An 18,665-nucleotide genomic window follows, 5' to 3' on the forward strand; every position below is an offset into this window, starting at 1 on the left:
ATGGTCGCGGTCGTGGTCGTGAACACGTACGTGGAGGTTTGGAGGTGGGGTTGGCAGGCACGGAGACCATGCGGCGAGTGACAGCAGCGGTGGGGAGGGCGTGGCAACCGCCACGGACGTGCAACGGGTAAACTAGTGATAGGGCAGGCATGCCAAACGGAGAAATGGTCGCGGTCGTGGTCGTGAACACGTACGTGGAGGTTTGGAGGTGGGGTTGGCAGGCACGGAGACCATGCGGCGAGTGACAGCAGCGGTGGGGAGGGCGTGGCAACCGCCACGGACGTGCAACGGGTAAACTAGTGATAGGGCAGGCATGCCAAACGGAGAAATGGTCGCGGTCGTGGTCGTGAACACGTACGTGGAGGTTTGGAGGTGGGGTTGGCAGGCACGGAGACCATGCGGCGAGTGACAGCAGCGGTGGGGAGGGCGTGGCAACCGCCACGGACGTGCAACGGGTATACGAACGATGGTAGAGCTGTCAGAATACAAAGTACGTGATAATGACCACGTTGGTGGTTGTGAACGCGCACATGCATGTCTGGATGTGGATAGATGTATTGGTCCCCCGTGCTCGGGCCCTGGCTACCAGACTACCTAATGCGCTGGCAAAATACACTACAGAGGTAACACTCTCCATGCGGTTAGCACTATCGCCAATACAAATTGGGCAATGGCATAACTACGGGTGCTGGTAGGCTCTCGTTGTTGAAGTGTTATCGTGATTTTTACGGTAGGTGTAGATATAAGTCTAGGTCGGAGCACAAAAAGTGGCTACATTTAAGTTTCTTGCGATCTTCTAGTTGGCGCGAAACGTGTCCACGTTGAAGTTGTTTTCCCCCCTGGGGTTCGCTTCGCATGCTTCCGCCAATCACGGAGCTGATTCCTATGATTCCGCCAATCACGGAGCTGGTTCATATGATTCCGCCAATCATGAGTCGATATTTCCTAGACAATGTCGGAGCTTGCAGAGACGTTGAGATTTGAAGTCGTTTTGGACGATGCGATCTGGATCTCATTTCCCAATTTGCACGCTACCGGAACCGCACCATCAAGACAAATCCCCGGTCCCCACGCTAAAATGGCAATTCCAGTGAGTTTGTCGTGCTAGTCGAGGTGCCTGCCGACCCAATCCATGCTGGATATGCCAATCACGCTCACGCTGCCTGCATGCTGCCCGTTTCAGCAGTACGGTCCTGATGTAACGCCCACGCTGCCTGCATGCTGCCCGACGCCATCTACGTCCACGCGGATATGCCAATCACGCTCACGCTGCCCGCATGCTGCCCGTTTCAGCGGTACCAGCCTGATGTAACGCCCACGCTGCCTGCATGCTGCCCGACGCCATCTACGTCCACGCGGATATGCCAATCACGCTCACGCTGCCCGCATGCTGCCCGTTTCAGCAGTACGGTCCTGATGTAACGCCCACGCTGCCGGCATGCTGCCCGTTTCAGCGGTACCAGCCTGATGTAACGCCCACGCTGCCTGCATGCTGCCCGACCCCGGCAACGCCAACCTGATCGGACGCCCACGCTGCCTGCATGCTACCCGACGCCATCTACGTCCACGCGGATATGCCAATCACGCTCACGCTGCCCGCATGCTGCCCGTTTCAGCGGTACCAGCCTGATGTAACGCCCACGCTGCCTGCATGCTGCCCGACGCCATCTACGTCCACGCGGATATGCCAATCACGCTCACGCTGCCCGCATGCTGCCCGTTTCAGCAGTACGGTCCTGATGTAACGCCCCCGCTGCCTGCATGCTGCCCGACCCCGGCAACGCCAACCTGATCGGACGCCCACGCTGCCTGCATGCTGCCCGTTTCAGCGGTACCAGCCTGATGTAACGCCCACGCTGCCTGCATGCTGCCCGACGCCATCTACGTCCACGCGGATATGCCAATCACGCTCACGCTGCACGCATGCTGCCCGTTTCAGCAGTACAGTCCTGATGTAACGCCCACGCTGCCTGCATGCTGCCCGACGCCATCTACGTCCACGCGGATATGCCAATCACGCTCACGCTGCCCGCATGCTGCCCGTTTCAGCAGTACGGTCCTGATGTAACGCCCACGCTGCCGGCATGCTGCCCGTTTCAGCGGTACCAGCCTGATGTAACGCCCACGCTGCCTGCATGCTGCCCGTTTCAGCAGTACGGTCCTGATGTAACGCCCACGCTGCCTGCATGCTGCCCGACCCCGGCAACGCCAACCTGATCGGACGCCCACGCTGCCTGCATGCTACCCGACGCCATCTACGTCCACGCGGATATGCCAATCACGCTCACGCTGCCCGCATGCTGCCCGTTTCAGCGGTACCAGCCTGATGTAACGCCCACGCTGCCTGCATGCTGCCCGACGCCATCTACGTCCACGCGGATATGCCAATCACGCTCACGCTGCACGCATGCTGCCCGTTTCAGCAGTACGGTCCTGATGTAACGCCCCCGCTGCCTGCATGCTGCCCGACCCCGGCAACGCCAACCTGATCGGACGCCCACGCTCACGCTGCACGCATGCTGCCCGTTTCAGCAGTACAGTCCTGATGTAACGCCCACGCTGCCTGCATGCTGCCCGACGCCATCTACGTCCACGCGGATATGCCAATCACGCTCACGCTGCACGCATGCTGCCCGTTTCAGCAGTACAGTCCTGATGTAACGCCCACGCTGCCTGCATGCTGCCCGACGCCATCTACGTCCACGCGGATATGCCAATCACGCTCACGCTGCCCGCATGCTGCCCGTTTCAGCAGTACGGTCCTGATGTAACGCCCACGCTGCCTGCATGCTGCCCGTTTCAGCAGTACGGTCCTGATGTAACGCCCACGCTGCCTGCATGCTGCCCGACCCCGGCAACGCCAACCTGATCGGACGCCCACGCTGCCTGCATGCTACCCGACGCCATCTACGTCCACGCGGATATGCCAATCACGCTCACGCTGCCCGCATGCTGCCCGTTTCAGCGGTACCAGCCTGATGTAACGCCCACGCTGCCTGCATGCTGCCCGACGCCATCTACGTCCACGCGGATATGCCAATCACGCTCACGCTGCACGCATGCTGCCCGTTTCAGCAGTACGGTCCTGATGTAACGCCCCCGCTGCCTGCATGCTGCCCGACCCCGGCAACGCCAACCTGATCGGACGCCCACGCTGCCTGCATGCTGCCCGACGCCATCTACGTCCACGCGGATATGCCAATCACGCTCACGCTGCCGGCGTACTACCCGTTTCAGCGGTACCAGCCTGATGTAACGCCCACACTGTTCGAATCACTAAACGACGCGGCGTGTATGGCAATGACGCCGTTGTGCCGGCGTACTGCCTGATCCCGAGAATGTCGGCCTGGGCGGACGCTGTCGCTGTTCATATGTTGCCCGACTTCTCCAACGTCGACCCTATCCGATGTCCACGCCACCAGCGTACCGCACGAGCCCGACAGCACCGACCCAATGCGATGCCTACGCTACCGCACGGCCCCTACCGAGCCGACCCGATGTACACCAATGCTACCGGCGCGCCGCCTGTCTCCGACAAGTCCGACGCATGTGTGACGCCGATGTTGCTGGTGGGCTGCTTCCAGACTGTGTCTCCGTGCGACGCCAACGCTGCTGGAATGCCTCACGCCACCACGACGCAGAACCAGCGCTCGGTCGATCGACTGCTCCACCCCGAATATGCTGATCGACTTCGGCGCCGATCACACGTGATGCTTGCGTCGCCAGCATCATGATTGGCTTCACGCCAGGTAGAGGACAGGGTGTACGGCCTAAATTTCCATAAATCAATTCTCGGAAATTTACTTTCAGAGCTATTTGTGAAATCACATATACCGTGGAAATTACATGATCGGTTTAGAAAGAAAAGATACACAATATAGCCATTATTATTTGCTGAATACAATATCCTACCTAAAGTGATACATGCCTGCGTCTCAACCTCGACCAATTGGAAGCTTCTAGAAGCTTCACAGACCACCCTTTATTCTGAGTTTCACTATACTTGTAAAATACCTGTAAATTACCAATAGGTTTCCTTCACTGCTATTTTCGTAACATTCCCCCTTCTCCCCCCTCAGTCCATTCCTCAAACCCTGCACGAAATCGGCTCGCACCTGACTGGGATTCGCTTGAACCAGCGCTATCTTAGCCTTCGGGCCTGGCTGCATTGGATTCGAGTAGGTTCCAGCTAGGAGCGGCCACCATGGCTTCAACGACAGATTTTGGTGCTGCTGCAGCGTCGCGGGCAACGTTTGCGGACCATACACTTCGTCGGAGTCGTCTGCATGGTAAGCGTACCGCCATCGCGTTGCTGCTGGAGACGCCGGCCAAGGTGGATACGTTGGGAGCCTGTTGTCGCAGTACAAGGCGGCCAAGGTGACGTCGGGTGAGTCGGTAGAGGTGCTGCCACTTGGCGAAGCAGGCGAGGTGGCGGCGTTCGCGTCGCTGGAGATAGCGGCCAAGGAGGACGCGGGGGTAAGCGTGCCGCCATCGCGTTGCTGCTGGAGACGCCGGCCAAGGTGGATGCGTTGGGAGCCTGTTGTCGCAGTACAAGGCGGCCAAGGTGACGTCGGGTGAGTCGGTAGAGGTGCTGCCACTTGGCGAAGCAGGCGAGGTGGCGGCGTTCGCGTCGCTGGAGATAGCGGCCAAGGAGGACGCGGGGGTAAGCGTGCCGCCATCGCGTTGCTGCTGGAGACGCCGGCCAAGGTGGATGCGTTGGGAGTCTGTTGTCGCAGTACAAGGCGGCCAAGGTGACGTCGGGTGAGTCGGTAGAGGTGCTGCCACTTGGCGAAGCAGGCGAGGTGGCGGCGTTCGCGTCGCTGGAGATAGCGGCCAAGGAGGACGCGGGGGTAAGCGTGCCGCCATCGCGTTGCTGCTGGAGACGCCGGCCAAGGTGGATGCGTTGGGAGCCTGTTGTCGCAGTACAAGGCGGCCAAGGTGACGTCGGGTGAGTCGGTAGAGGTGCTGCCACTTGGCGAAGCAGGCGAGGTGGCGGCGTTCGCGTCGCTGGAGATAGCGGCCAAGGAGGACGCGGGGGTAAGCGTGCCGCCATCGCGTTGCTGCTGGAGACGCCGGCCAAGGTGGATGCGTTGGGAGCCTGTTGTCGCAGTACAAGGCGGCCAAGGTGACGTCGGGTGAGTCGGTAGAGGTGCTGCCACTTGGCGAAGCAGGCGAGGTGGCGGCGTTCGCGTCGCTGGAGATAGCGGCCAAGGAGGACGCGGGGGTAAGCGTGCCGCCATCGCGTTGCTGCTGGAGACGCCGGCCAAGGTGGATGCGTTGGGAGTCTGTTGTCGCAGTACAAGGCGGCCAAGGTGACGTCGGGTGAGTCGGTAGAGGTGCTGCCACTTGGCGAAGCAGGCGAGGTGGCGGCGTTCGCGTCGCTGGAGATAGCGGCCAAGGAGGACGCGGGGGTAAGCGTGCCGCCATCGCGTTGCTGCTGGAGACGCCGGCCAAGGTGGATGCGTTGGGAGCCTGTTGTCGCAGTACAAGGCGGCCAAGGTGACGTCGGGTGAGTCGGTAGAGGTGCTGCCACTTGGCGAAGCAGGCGAGGTGGCGGCGTTCGCGTTGCTGGAGATAGCGGCCAAGGAGGACGCGGGGGTAAGCGTGCCGCCATCGCGTTGCTGCTGGAGACGCCGGCCAAGGTGGATGCGTTGGGAGCCTGTTGTCGCAGTACAAGGCGGCCAAGCTGAAAACGGTGAGAACATAATGAGAATGTATCGTAAAAACCGTTCAATATAGCTTCAGTATTTCAATCAAAGTGTGTTCATTCCGACTGATTTGAAATGACTTTTACAGGAAGAATCCCGGGCGTCAAGTCTGCGGGTTTATCGTCTCTCCATTCAGGCGAACGATAATGAATGCATTTTTTGCAGTGGCAAACCTCCCAGACCCACTTGGCCTTGGCTTCGTTGGCTATAATATCAACCAGATTGACCGCCATCCAAAGATCGACAGTGTGTCGGTACTTGGCTTCAACCTGAGGTAGCGGCATGGTGAAATGACCGCAGCGTAGGTCTCTCTGCTGGTCATGAAGGCGTTGTTCAACAGCATGAAGATGTTCTTGAATCACGCTGCGCGTTATCTATAAATTTACACCACATTCTCAGAAACCAGCTTAGTGAAAAGTGAGTTCTGTAATGTACCTTTGAAAGCTCCAAGCAGTTTTGCAGCCAGCGTAACATCCACAAGAATGAATGCTTACGCTCCTCGCATTTTGGATATAGCACAGAAGCGTGGAAGACTTGATACATCTCCTTGACCGGTAGCAGTTTGACCAGCACATCGACATTTGCACGCCAATAGGGCGTTTCTAGTAAATCAACTTGGATGTCAGGCACGAAGACGGGGTAGAGTGAGTCGAATTCTAGCTCCTTATCGTAGCTGAATCTTGCAAGATGTTCTTCAGTAGAGAAACCAATTGGCGATCCGTTGAACCACTGAAGCTCTTGGCTCAGGACTTTAGGGTACTCGCGGCGATCGACCATAGCCGTCTCCAGTGCAAATTCGAAAGTGAGGGCACGCAAGATCGCAAATAACCCTTCCGGATAGGTACGGGCGTACCTATGCCAACACTACGGGCGTCTCGTGGCGGGGGCGCCTCATCCGCCGTCACCTTGGCCGTCTTCTTTTGTGCCAGCGCAATGGCAGCACGCTCACCGCCGTGTACACCATCTATTACCTTGGCCGCCTTCTCCAACATAATGACAGCATGATATCTACCGCGTCCGCCGCCTTCTCTAGCGACGCGTTCACCGTTACCTCGGCCGCGCAGTCAACAGACAGCCTCATCACCAGCTCATCCACCGCCACGAACAATAACGAGTGGTATGAGCGTTATTGCAACTGGCTCCAAGCTGCTCTTCACCCATTGATTGCAATTTATACGGTAACTTTCAACACGTTCTGCAGGGTTTTATCGGTTTGCGAAGGGATTGCAGCGAAGAGGCCAATATTACCCCTACCCACAACCTACCCGCCGGCAAAGGATTGGATGAAACAAAAGTGGGTGAGTTGAGGCGACCCTTCAAGTCCAAAGGAGGCATTTTGCCTCCATCGAGGGGGTCAAAACACACCCTATTTTGAAAACACGCTCGTTGGATGCAATTTGCCCACTTTGTCCGCGAAAGGGTTAACCTAGTATGTTATTATTTTATTACTATTCGCACTGGTGTATTTGGCTACCACAACGATTCGCCAGTCGCCCCCCCTTGGCAGTCGCAGATATCATCACAACTCTACATGCATTCACTTTGCACCTCCTAGGAAGGACAATCTACTACAAAGCATTACGACATCGATGTCTGAGGGAGAGCTACATTTCGTCTCGTCTCGAAGAAGGGATTTCTGGATCAGTTGCTGGTCTGGAAGCTCGCGGCGAACTCGTTGAAGGCGCGAAGGAATCGGGTATCCGTCCAGTCGATCTTGGCACCGCTGGTCAGGTGACTCGGGGCGTCGTCGGCGCTGCGGAGAGCGCGGGTCTGGCATCCGCTGTCGCTCTCATTGGCTGTCTGGGCGGTTGTGTCGGCCGGCACCACTGTGCCCTGCACCTGCGTGCCGGAGTTGTTCACGACGGGCACGCACTGCTTGTAGACCTGCCAGTTGGGCTCGTGCAGCGCCAGCCAGTAGAAGCGCAGCGTGCAGTCGCCCGAGCATTTGGAGAAGTCGGCGCTCACGCTGGCCGGGTACCCCGAGCCGTACGTGGCGACGCAGTCGTCCTGGTGGTCCACCTTGGTGTCGTCAATCCAGACCTCGCACGGACCGTGGTGCGAGTCGATGAAACCTTTCTGCTCCTGGTCGTTCTGCCAGTTCAAGACAGTGAGACCCGAGACGTCGACGGGCGAGACGTCGGTGCGCGTATTGGCGCAGTCCGTGACCTGCTGGTCGAGCATGTCTCTCAGTGACGAGTAGCCGGCGTTGGGGAACGCCGAGGTGAAGGCGGCGGTGTTGGCCTCCGGGCTGTCATCCCACTTGAGTCCTCCAAAGGCGCTGTTGACATCGGCCGTGATGGTCTTGGCGTAGTAGGTAGAGGTGGACGGGTCAACAAACTGGGCAGCCGGCTTGGAAATATACCCGTGAGCGTCAGCGGGGTTGAAGACAAGTGCAGCGGCGGTGGCGGTGGCAAGCGCGGTTGAGTAAGCAAGTTGCATGATGGCGCTGGAAACGTTGCTGGTCGATGGCAAAATGAGGAATGAGTGACTCGGAATCGATGATCGATGCACTTGAAGACATTAAATAAGAAACAGACCACGGGTAGATCGAGACTTTCGTCCGCTGCCACCTCCGGATTTACGGCGCCTGCTGTTGAACAGCAGCGAGGTGCAGGACGATTAAAGTGCGGGTCGATCAGTCATTCTCGCTGTCTGAAAACGAGCTCAAACACTAAGCAGGGTCGCATTGACAGCAGGCGTCACACGCACGTCTGCAGCTGGGAAGACGTTTCTGAACGCCGCCATCACTATCGGAAGACCGCAGGACGTGTCTGACCATTTCCTCGCCTTTCGGAACAACCGCTGGACGCGACTCAGAAGATCTTGTGATAGGCAGCGGTGCTTTGTGGCTTTGGCACGGCTGCTTGTCCTTCTCAGCCGCGTTGGTTCATCTCCGTTTGGAGCGCACCAAAACTCAACTCGTGTAGCACTTTCGTTAGCGCCAGACTTCCTTGTTGCCCTCTACCAGCTGTATGTTGCATTGACTTCGGGGTCCAACTCGGCTGCTTTCGTGGCGTACGAGCCATGAGGGCTTGTGAACCAAGTCTTGATCAATGTTTGGTACTAAAACTTAGTACTACACCTTCCAGTAAAATGAGTTTATTGCTTGTATGGGTATTCCCGAGCTGATCACAGCCTGTTACGGGGAGTCGCGACGAAGCGTGGGGTCCTTGTGCTCGTCGTAGTTTCGCTCTAGGTAGTCCACGTGCACGAATGCACGCTCCACTTGGTCCAGCTCCTCTACTTTGTCCTGCAGGCTCAGGCTGATGTCGTGGGCATCCTTGACGCACATGTCTTCCGGCAGGATGACTTCCATCTCGACCAGGTAGTTGTTGCCGAAGTGGTAGGCCCGCACGATGTCAGTTCGCATCATCGGGTGGTGAACATCGCCGAGCAGTCGGATCTGATCGATGAACTCCTGGTCAGCCTCTGTATTAACAGCGATAAATCAACCGAGAATTCGTCAGGAAACGACCACACGGAAGGAAACACAGCAACACGTACGCAAGCCAACGAGGCGTTCCACTTGCTCTTTTCCTGTGGCGAGCCAGCTCACGGCAATGTAGACCGAGATGACAATGGCGCCAACGGAATCGAAGTACCAGAGGTTCGAGTGCCAGTGAGCGGCGAAAGCGGCGGCGACTGCGACCGTGTTGCTGAAGACGTCGTTGCGGTGGTCCTACATAGCACGGACAGGAAACAACATGAGGCTCTGTTGCAGAGACCAGGTCTGCGTGTGTTAAACAGAGATCGAGTGGCTCACCTGCGCCAGGGCGTCGGCCGATGGCGAGTGCGCTGCGATCTTGGCGCAGACATACCACAGCGCCAGCTTGATGACAATGGCAACGAGTAGCACGGCCACCGTAAAGGTCGAGATGTTCAACTCACGCTGGTGGCCGTTGAAGCCCTTGACCAGCGCCTCCACCGACTGCTGAATGACTTCAATGGCTGCCATGCCCATGAGCGTGGCGGAGATGATCACCGCAATGGGCTCGAGACGGCGTCTGCCGGCCGGATACTTGACGCTGGGCGTGTGCATCCGTTTGTCCGAGTACCAGAAGAGCGCCTGCGACGTGAGGTCCAGGATCGAGTCCACGAGCGACGACAGCACAGCGAGCGAGCCGCTCGTGAAGGCCGCGTAGATTTTGACCAGTGCGAGCGCCTGCAGCAGTTGCAACAGTCCACAGAGAGCAGAAGAGGTCAATAAGAGAACAGGAGAGGTCTAACCAGTGGATGAAACACGCACCACATTGGCTGCGAGCGACACGTTGATGGCCACCTGCACGCGCAGAGTGAAGGCCGAGGGAGAAGCCAAATGCTGCGCCTCTACGTCCGCCTCCTTCTTGAGCAGGAAGGCGTGCGAGACCTGCGAGCGACGATAGCGCTCGTCCACTTTGGAGCCTCCGGGGGTTGTCGTGACTGTGAGAGACCCGTAGCCATTGGGCGTCTGCGGACTGCGCTGCACCTGCTGAGACGTGAGCGACGAGGACTCGGCCATTATGACGCTAGAGGAAGAGATCGCGAGTGGTCGGAAAACTGAAACCAAGCAGCAGTCCGCTCTCACTTCGTTACACTTTCACTATTATGTAACGTAGTAGAAGAAGATACAGTAGTTGTCTTATTCGTACTTAATCCTGGCGTTCGGTTCGTCTCCAGTCATAATTGTTATTAGCCAAACATGTTCGTGCTGACGCGCATCTCGGACGTGATCCCCGTGGCGCCGGAGCTCTTCGACGCCGACTACACGCAGGTTCTGGTGGAGGAGATCGACCGCAAGTATGCCAACAAGGTGTTGGCGGACGTGGGGCTCTGCATAACGCTCTACGACTTCGTGAGCATTGGCGACGCATATGTGCACCCGTCGGACGGCACGTCGCACTCGCAGGTCGAGTTCCGCATGGTCGTGTTCCGGCCATTCGTGGGGGAAGTGCTCAAGGGCCGCGTCGTGAGTTGCACGGAGGAGCACATCCGCGTGTCGATGGACTTTGTGCAGGACATCATCATCCCGTCCTACGCGCTGCAGACGCCGTCCTACTTTGACGCGGCCGAGCGGCTCTGGGTCTGGAAATACTCGGAGGGACAAGGTGCGAGATGGGGACATTGTGAGCTCTGGCGTTCATTGGGTGGCTGATTGGTTTTTGTTTTGCTTGGCAGAGAAATTCTACATGGACCTGCACGAGGAGATCCGCTTCCGAGTGACCAACATCAACTTCACCCGTGTGACCAAGACAGCAAAAGGTTCGTTGGCTGGGTGAAGTGGTAGACTGTGGGAGGAGGATAGAGACTCACTTGTGCTGTATACGACAGGCATTCAGGCCACGACGACGGAGGCGACGGACAAAGCAGAGAAGGAGGTGAGCGCCGGCGATATGCGGCAGTCTCTGGCGCGTCGACGGTCCTCGAGTGTGGATCTTTCGGACAACGACCCGACTCCATCTGCCATCCACATCCTGGTACGTCGTCTATCTACGTGATCTAGTGTCTTTGAGCGCCTATGATTCTGACGCTGTTGTCACCGTTGCTTGCTGCAGGGAACGATCGATGAGGACGGTCTGGGTTTGTCGTCGTGGTGGACGAGTTAAGTTAGTGGTTCCTCCTTAAGCGACAAAATCGCGGTTAGCCCCTTGCAGTTCGATTGCCTTTTTCGGTCGCGTGTCCGTTACAGGCGCGACTTGCCAAGATCACCTCGGCTGAGGTCACGGCGATGTCGTCGGACGCAACTGCGATGGCGCTCAAGTCTCGGGCCGAAGTGCAGCTCGTGAGTGTGCTCAACCAGAAGAAAGCGCGCTCGGCCTCGTTTTATCTGAAGGAGGAGCAGGAGAAAGCGCTGGCAGAAGATGGAGACGAGTCAAAGCGGGACCGGGTCGCTTTCGAGGCGCTGCCTTCGTGCAGCGAGGAGGCGCGACTGGTGTCGGAGGTTCGGCTGCTGCAGGACGACTACTTCATAGTAGGCACTCGGGGCAACCAGAGTCGGCAGAAGCCGAAGGAAGGCCCTAGCCAGATTCAACTGAACGATGTTCGACGTCGTGATCGACACATGGAAGCGCAAATGCAGTACGCGGACGAGGTGAAGGCAATCAGCGAAGACGTGGAGGTTGCGATCATCCGGGCGGCCGACCAGGTGAAGGAAGTTCTAGTGACGATCGATGCGGCGATTGACGAGGCGAAAGTTGCTCTCACAAGCAACGAGTTGCTGCTGGCGTCCGACAACGAGAGCATTCTGGGCATGTGGCGGGAGCTGGACGCTGTTTGCCAGCGGAGAACGGACGAGATCACTCAGTTCGCTGCCCAGCTGGAAGAGATCGAGCAAACTCGAATTCATCGCGTGCGCGCTGAGCTGCAGCGCCTGACTTCCACACTGATGGAAACGGCGCATGCCTTGCCTCCTGAAGTCGAGCGTATCATTGAAGCGGAGGCGTACGAGGTGAACACGGTGGTGATTTCCAACCGCAGAGTATACGCAGATCTGGCGGCCAGGATGGGGACAGCGAATGTCGATGCGTTCCTGAACGCCCGGCTTGACTGGGAGCAGGGACAGATGCGTTGGCGTGTCTTACGGCACGACGCTGCTATCGCTAGGTTTCAGGCCACCCTCAGCTCTCCGCTCTTCACCGACCCCGACGAGAGGCAGCAGGTGCTTCAGCAGATCCGTGTTTTCCAAGAAGAGGTCCACGCTGAGCAGCGCCTGGCTGTTCTAAAGCAGTTGAACGATGCTGGAGCTGCTCTCAGCTCGGAGCAAGCCAAACGAATTCTGGAAGAGCTGAGTGCGACGCAGCAGTTTGAAGAGGAGAAGAACCAGTCGTTCTTCGCAGACCTACGAGAGCTCCACGAATCGAAGCGTGGTGCAGCGAAGGCGCTGCGAGAGGTTCTCCGCCTGGAACTCCACGGGTTTGGAGCCATGGCGAAAGAAGGAGCGATCGAAGAAGCGAAGGGAACGTTGGTGGCCTTACTGAGCGACGACTCGATGGAGGACTTTTTCCGTGCAGCTGGCGGCCTGAAGGCAGAGCTGGACATTCTCGCAAAGCAGCTATGCGTAGCAGATCTCATTTACAGCGATAACCTGGAACCGGTGGTACGCTCTGTAGGGACCCTCTTGAGTGCGCTACCGTTGGAAAGCGTGATGGAAAGGCAGGGCAAAGAGGCTGAGCGGAAGGCGGTGCAGTCAACACTTGACAAGATACGGAAGGCCACCAAGGGCGAGATAATGTCGCTCTTACCACCGCTGCAGACGCAGATATCAATGCTGAGTAACCTGGAAGAAATGGGCGACGATTTCAAGCGCGAGCTTAGTGAGATCATGGCTCAGTTGGATACGATTATCCAGGAGTATGCCTCTCTTCCAGCTACTGATGCTCTGGCACTCTCACCGCTAGGTAGTGCTAGTACGCTCAAATCGCCAGTTGAAGCCTCAAGTGACAAGGCAGTGACCCGCCCTCCTTCGGTAGTAGCACCAGGAAGCTCCAAGAGTACGAGGAAAAGCTCTGCAATGTTTGGCGCGACATCAAGTTCGAGAAGCAAAACGATCGAGATGCCCCCAAGCAATGGCAACGCTGTTGATCTTCAAGCGATTCGAAAAGTGCAACGGCGTCTTGGTACTTTGATGTACGCGTCAGAATTGGGTGCACCCTGGCAGCAACACCTGCACTTTATTGCAGACCAGCTTGTGTTTCAGACAAGTGCCAATTGCATCGTGGACGATACGATCTCCCGCGAATGCGAGAGCCTACTGGAAACCCGACAGCAAGAAAGTCGGTTGCTGGTGGAGGAAATCGGGAAGAGAATGGAACGACAAAGCGCGCAGCTGCAGGAGCATGTCGAGAAGCTCACAAGGTTTTTCCTCCGAGTTGTGCTTTGCATGGAGGAAAGCGGTGACAAGGTTCAGTACGTGAACTTGAGCGTCATGGACCTCCTCGATACACTGAAAGAAAGCAATGACGACGTTCTAGCAGGTCTGGAAACTCAGTTTAAGCAGAGCTGTGCGCGTCTTCGACACTCTCCCAATGACAACGTACTGCGTGGCGAGTTTCAGCGTTCATTAGACCTCCTCACGCACATCGAAGGAGAATATCGGACGTACGACAAGCGAGCGTCTCTAGCTGCAGATAACAATGTCGTTGCAATTGCCAGGAAGCGGGAGGAGTATTTGCAGCGCCTGTGTGACTTCTTCGGGTTGAGGCGGCTGCACCAGCCCAAAAGTGATGATGCGCTGAACCTGGACTACTTCCTCAGCGTACAGCATATTGAAGATGTGTTGAGCCCGGCGTCTCCCGAGGTAATTGCGAACGATAGCACGCATGGAAACGCTTCGCCTACTCAGCCAGAACTCCCCTCTTCGGATGAAGAAATGTTTATAGCAGCGTCGGGCTTGGAACTGGTGGCCACTATCTCTCTTGCCACCCTTGCTCGTAACATTTTGACACAAAACGAGGACGAAGGAGGAGAGGGGCAAGCCGAGACGTCCAGCAACGAGCAAGTGGGGTTCCATGGCGATGAGGGGAACCGTCAGGGGGACGGAGACGACACAACAGAAAATGGCTCAGATTCTTCACGATTGTGGCAACAGTCTGTACTGGACAAAGTTCAGGCGGAGTTTATGGTGATACGCATTCCAAGCGACACCGTGAAAAGTATACTCGCTGCATTTCGAGACGCTATATTGTCCCGGTACGACTCGGACGCGGGGGCTACTTCCAGTCAGACTGAAGAAACTCGGGATGAACGCCATGCAAGCTCCGCAATGCTACTCGAGGAGAGACTGCGCATTCACTGGCCGCGTAAAGGGCGGCTTGACGTGCAGTTCTACCAGCCTCGAATGGGCGAACTTCTGAATCACCAGCAGCGACAAGAGCGTCTTTTGCGGGGAGTCTGGAAGAAGGTGGGTGAGCAGCAAGCAGCATTTGTCAAAAGAGTGGAGGAGGCTTATGGCCATGTCGACCAAGCTCGAATGGCCCAGATCAGCTTCCAAGCACAGCTCCCACTTCAGCTCAGCCTTGCAGCACTTCAAGGATTGGAGGTGAAGGCCAAGAAGCGCCTCGGTATCTTCAAGAGCGAAGCAATGGAGAGGTTGGTGTCTCTCCGTGCCATGACCGAGAGCGACAGCAACAGCTTGCTGTCGTCATGCCAAGATTACATTCGCGCGTGTTCGTCTCAGCTTTTCCCCGACCTGACGAGCTGTGAGATTATCAGCGGGTGCGATTATCATCCGGAAGAGATCGCTGCTATCAGAGAGAAGCTTGCTACAGTAGAAGCGCAAGCCCGCGACCAGATATTCGAGAGAGAGAAGCGCGTTATAGACATAAGTGACAGCCAAGGCCAAGTGCTGGAGACGTGGCAAGCTTTCAAGGCGAGGTATCAGGGATGCATGCAAAGTTTGGCCATGAAGGAGGGGCTCGGGCAGAAGTTTGGTCTGCCTCGACGAGCCGCACAAGAGCGCTACCGGTCTGAAATGACGCGATGTGAAGCTCGTTCTGCATCGATTAACACTCTGCTGGCCTCGCTTCAATCGTTAGTTGATAGAGACACAAAAGACGCGCACTCCGAACTAACTGGCAGCATTTTACGCATGCTGATGCAGCTTCGAGCCAAGATCTACCACCGAGGAATGTACTTTGGCTTTTTAAGAAGTCCGAGTCAATTGGAGCTGAAGCCGGTCGAGTTTAACCCGGTTGTAGGGCGACACGAGGAGAAAGGAGAAGGCGTGATACGCGATCTCGAAGTTGTAGATGAGGAGGATCGAACGCTGGCGGTTCCGTTTCTGGAGTTTGCTGACCACGTGAATGCTAAATGCCAGGAAGAGACGAAGACGCTCTACCAACAAGAGGGGAAAATTGAAGAGCTCCCACCGTCCGGAGTGCCTGCAGCGTTGGAGGAATACCTGTCTGGCCAACTAGAGAAAGCTCGATCGTTCGTGGTGCAGCAAGAAGGACTGTATCGAGAGCAAGTGAACTTGTTTGCGCACTTGTTAACCGTTGTTCCTGGGATCGTGGTGATGACTTTCATGGATCACGCACAGCAGCAAATGTGCAAAGGTATTGGAGCTATGGCATCTGCGTTCGACACTCAGTATCAGTTGTGGATGAACCTCAAAAACCAGCATACGCTAGAGCTACGACCGCATCTCTGCAGCCCCAACAACGCCCACCTTCTGCGAGAACTAGAGGAACGCGAAAGTGCGCGCTCCGACTCAACTCAAGTAGCGCTGCACAACCACCGACGGCAGTTCCTGGCCGGACAGATCCAGGTTTCGTTGACAGTGGAAGCCAGGCTGGTAGAGCTCTGTCAGTGCCTCATGCTGCTTCTGGACTCGTCGGTTCTGTCGCCAGAGGACCTCAAGCCGTTTTTAGGCGACGAGCTCCCGAAGCTGAAGCGCAAATCGCTCAAGCGACTCCGCAAGATGGCTCGAGTGAATGAACTAGGCGACCCTCGTGAGGTGCAGAGGTCTGGCGCAGAGCTGCAGAAGCTGGCCCAAAGCGGAGAATCTCCCCGTTTCCCGCTGCGGGCGTGGGCTGGTATCCCCTCCTTTGGTCTGCAGTCACAGTGGGAGGAGTTGAAGGCAGGTATTCTGGCCAAAGAGGCAGCTGCCCAAAAGGTGTCCTCGACATCGATTTTGAAGCCCGACTCCTCAATCCAAGACGTGGCCTGCGAACCCTCAGCATCCAATGACGGCGCCTGCGTGACACTTCTCACACCTGCACATCGGGCACTCATTCGTGCACGAAACTCTGCATACGCTCACTTTGTCGGACTTTGCCGTGAGGAAACAACACATTTTCTTGATGCTGTACACGAACGCCTAGAGGATGAAGTCAAGTGGACGCTGAGCTGGGAGAAGGGAATAGAAAACATGAGACAACACAAGTAGGGGAACCAAACGCACAGACAGCACCAAAGCAAGCCCACAGTATTTTATGGTCGTGTCGGGGATAAACAAATATGACTTAGCGTTTGTAAAGAGGGCCGCAGCTAGCGTGTCAAGCGATGGGTAGTCCAGCTAGGGTGCCTGCGTAGCGAAGGATGGCTAAGGACTGCGAAATGACCTCGACGCTAAACCGCGATGTGTCAGATATAACAAATTATACTTAGAACAGAGATATCCTAAACCCTGGTAATTTTGCCTTCTAGTTGGTGTTGTAACGTGTCTTGCCGTAACCCTGCACGCCGGGCTGGTCGTGTGCTCAGTTTGCCGTCACTAGCGACTCGTACTTCGTGTGCTGGCCGTCAGGGGACCAACTGATGACCCCTGCGCCGGCACTCGTCCCGCTGGACAAGCACCTACTTTATTATACCGTCAACTATTCTGCGTCCTCCGCCTACTCCGTCCGTTGCTAGCTACCACTGACACCTTCGGCGGCTTTCCACCTAGCACCAGTCGCTGCGCTCATCTAGCCACTCGGGCGTACACCCAGTGGTGCCTGCCCTACGTGCAGCCGTCGACCAACTCGGGGCACCTCGCACCCCTTGCTCGCTCCGTTCGTCGCTGGACTGAAGTCCGCCGTCCTTTGCTCCCACTTCACCGTCGTTGGTAGGAAGTCCGCCGTCTGCTGCTTTTCTCCGCTTGCACTCCAGGCTGCAAGTCCGAGACTGAGCCCTTTGCTTCGACTGCGACTCGCCGACTGCGATCTAGTCCAGGTTCTTCACCCGGACGCACGCACGCACGCCATATCCATTGCGCCTAACCTTCCTAAAACTTCGGTGCTTCTGTCTCGTCCGCCGCCGTCTCACACCAATACCTCCCCTCCGTCCGCCTCTTCGCTCACTTCGCCGGCTTCAGCGCCCTACTCATCCCCGTCAGCTGCGCCTGCTCTGCCGCCCCGCATCTCCTCGCCAGCCACCGTCACGCCGCCGCTGTGCCGTCCATCTTGCCCGAGGGCCGCTGTCGCCATCGACCTGTTACACGCCTTCCTCACGTCGAGGATCTTCCACGATTCTCCCCGACACGTAGAGCTCCTCGTGCTCACTGACGGACACCCAACGCTTATCCGCGGACTTGCCGCTGTTAGGTAGTTCGGGGAAGCGCCATACCTCGTACTCGAGGATGTACTGGCCAGCTCGATTCCTCCTCCTCCGTCGTTGTCCTTCCACCACGCGAGTGTCGGAGCTATTGATCCAGCTCGACGGCTCCACTGTCTCTTTGTAGGTTGGCGTGCCGCTGCAGCATTGACGGACGCCGCCTCTGCTCGTATAGACGCTCGTCCCGCCTCGCCATCGTTCCCTTCCGCCGCCAAACTCTCGTCATCGAGCTGCGCCACGAGATCTCGCACTGCCTGCACCAGCCACTTGGCGGACTGGTGGTAGGTCGTGAGGAAGGAAGAGTGAGCTATAAACTCCTCCTGACCTCTCGTCTTATCCTCACGCCGGATCACGAAATTGTCGTATCCAGCTGGCTCTATGATTCGCAACGGACCCATCCATGGGTGCACGAACTTTGTCGCCTTCCCCCGTGGAGGTCTGAACAGCCAGACTCGGTCGCCAACGTAAAACTCGCGCCTCCGCTTCGCCTTCCGGTTGTAGTATTTCGCTTGTCGGGCTTGCTCTTTGACGCGCGCGCTCCGCCCATTCCCGATTCCGCTCCATCGACCTCAGCAACCCCCGGTGATAGTTTAGCAATTTTCCAGCTTCGCTGACCTCTGTTTGTTGTGTGGTGTTGTGATTCACAAAAACTTCGTTAATGCGGCTTCCACAACAATTCGCCGAGTCAGGTCGGCGTTGTTGGGCTTGCGCAGGGTTCTGTTGGTTCCCTTTGCGGTTCGGCCCAGCCGGGTCCAGTTGAGGCCCTGCTCTCGCTGAGTACCAATCCAAACTCCAGAAGCTCGCCTGAGCGGGGCAGCTTCCGTTCCTCAAACCCTGTGACCTCCACGAAAGGGTGGACGTCGGCGCGCGAGCGTTTTTACAGGTCACCGAGCGCAGAGTACGCTCAGCTAGAAGATTGCGGTGTCCTGGGTTGTGCAGACCCACCGA

At 57.1% G+C, this 18,665-nt stretch overlaps 6 protein-coding genes across 6 annotated transcripts; 4 read left to right on the forward strand and 2 right to left on the reverse strand.

Moving 5' to 3' along the window:
• Window positions 1-3,338: 3,338 nt before the first annotated feature.
• On the forward strand, window positions 3,339-3,734 carry KRP23_8325 (uncharacterized protein; the record flags this gene model as incomplete). Its single annotated transcript, XM_067893750.1, has 1 exon — window positions 3,339-3,734. One exon carries the CDS (start codon window positions 3,339-3,341, stop codon window positions 3,732-3,734), a length of 396 nt encoding a protein of 131 aa, XP_067743250.1.
• A 552-nt stretch (window positions 3,735-4,286) lies between these two features.
• Window positions 4,287-5,707, forward strand: KRP23_8326 (uncharacterized protein; the record flags this gene model as incomplete). Its single annotated transcript, XM_067893751.1, has 9 exons — window positions 4,287-4,289; window positions 4,363-4,476; window positions 4,550-4,663; window positions 4,737-4,850; window positions 4,924-5,037; window positions 5,111-5,224; window positions 5,298-5,411; window positions 5,485-5,598; window positions 5,672-5,707. The coding sequence occupies 9 exons, from the start codon at window positions 4,287-4,289 to the stop codon at window positions 5,705-5,707; spliced, it is 837 nt and encodes a 278-aa protein (XP_067743251.1).
• A 1,642-nt stretch (window positions 5,708-7,349) lies between these two features.
• Window positions 7,350-8,147, reverse strand: KRP23_8327 (uncharacterized protein; the record flags this gene model as incomplete). Its single annotated transcript, XM_067893752.1, has 1 exon — window positions 7,350-8,147. The coding sequence occupies one exon, from the start codon at window positions 8,145-8,147 to the stop codon at window positions 7,350-7,352; it is 798 nt and encodes a 265-aa protein (XP_067743252.1).
• A 700-nt stretch (window positions 8,148-8,847) lies between these two features.
• KRP23_8328 (Metal tolerance protein 4) lies at window positions 8,848-10,206 on the reverse strand (the record flags this gene model as incomplete). The annotated part of the gene is made up of 4 exons (XM_067893753.1): window positions 8,848-9,137; window positions 9,213-9,387; window positions 9,472-9,870; window positions 9,955-10,206. 4 exons carry the CDS (start codon window positions 10,204-10,206, stop codon window positions 8,848-8,850), a joined length of 1,116 nt encoding a protein of 371 aa, XP_067743253.1.
• A 180-nt stretch (window positions 10,207-10,386) lies between these two features.
• KRP23_8329 (DNA-directed RNA polymerase III subunit RPC8) lies at window positions 10,387-11,290 on the forward strand (the record flags this gene model as incomplete). Its single annotated transcript, XM_067893754.1, has 4 exons — window positions 10,387-10,792; window positions 10,863-10,946; window positions 11,016-11,161; window positions 11,240-11,290. 4 exons carry the CDS (start codon window positions 10,387-10,389, stop codon window positions 11,288-11,290), a joined length of 687 nt encoding a protein of 228 aa, XP_067743254.1.
• Window positions 11,291-11,412: 122 nt separating this feature from the next.
• On the forward strand, window positions 11,413-16,569 carry KRP23_8330 (Coiled-coil domain-containing protein 180; the record flags this gene model as incomplete). Its single annotated transcript, XM_067893755.1, has 1 exon — window positions 11,413-16,569. One exon carries the CDS (start codon window positions 11,413-11,415, stop codon window positions 16,567-16,569), a length of 5,157 nt encoding a protein of 1,718 aa, XP_067743255.1.
• Between the last annotated feature and the right edge of the window lie 2,096 nt (window positions 16,570-18,665).

This window comes from Phytophthora ramorum, assembly GCF_020800215.1.
Source record: "Phytophthora ramorum isolate Pr-102 chromosome Unknown Phyram_PR-102_s0007, whole genome shotgun sequence".
NCBI lineage: Eukaryota > Oomycota > Peronosporomycetes > Peronosporales > Peronosporaceae > Phytophthora > Phytophthora ramorum.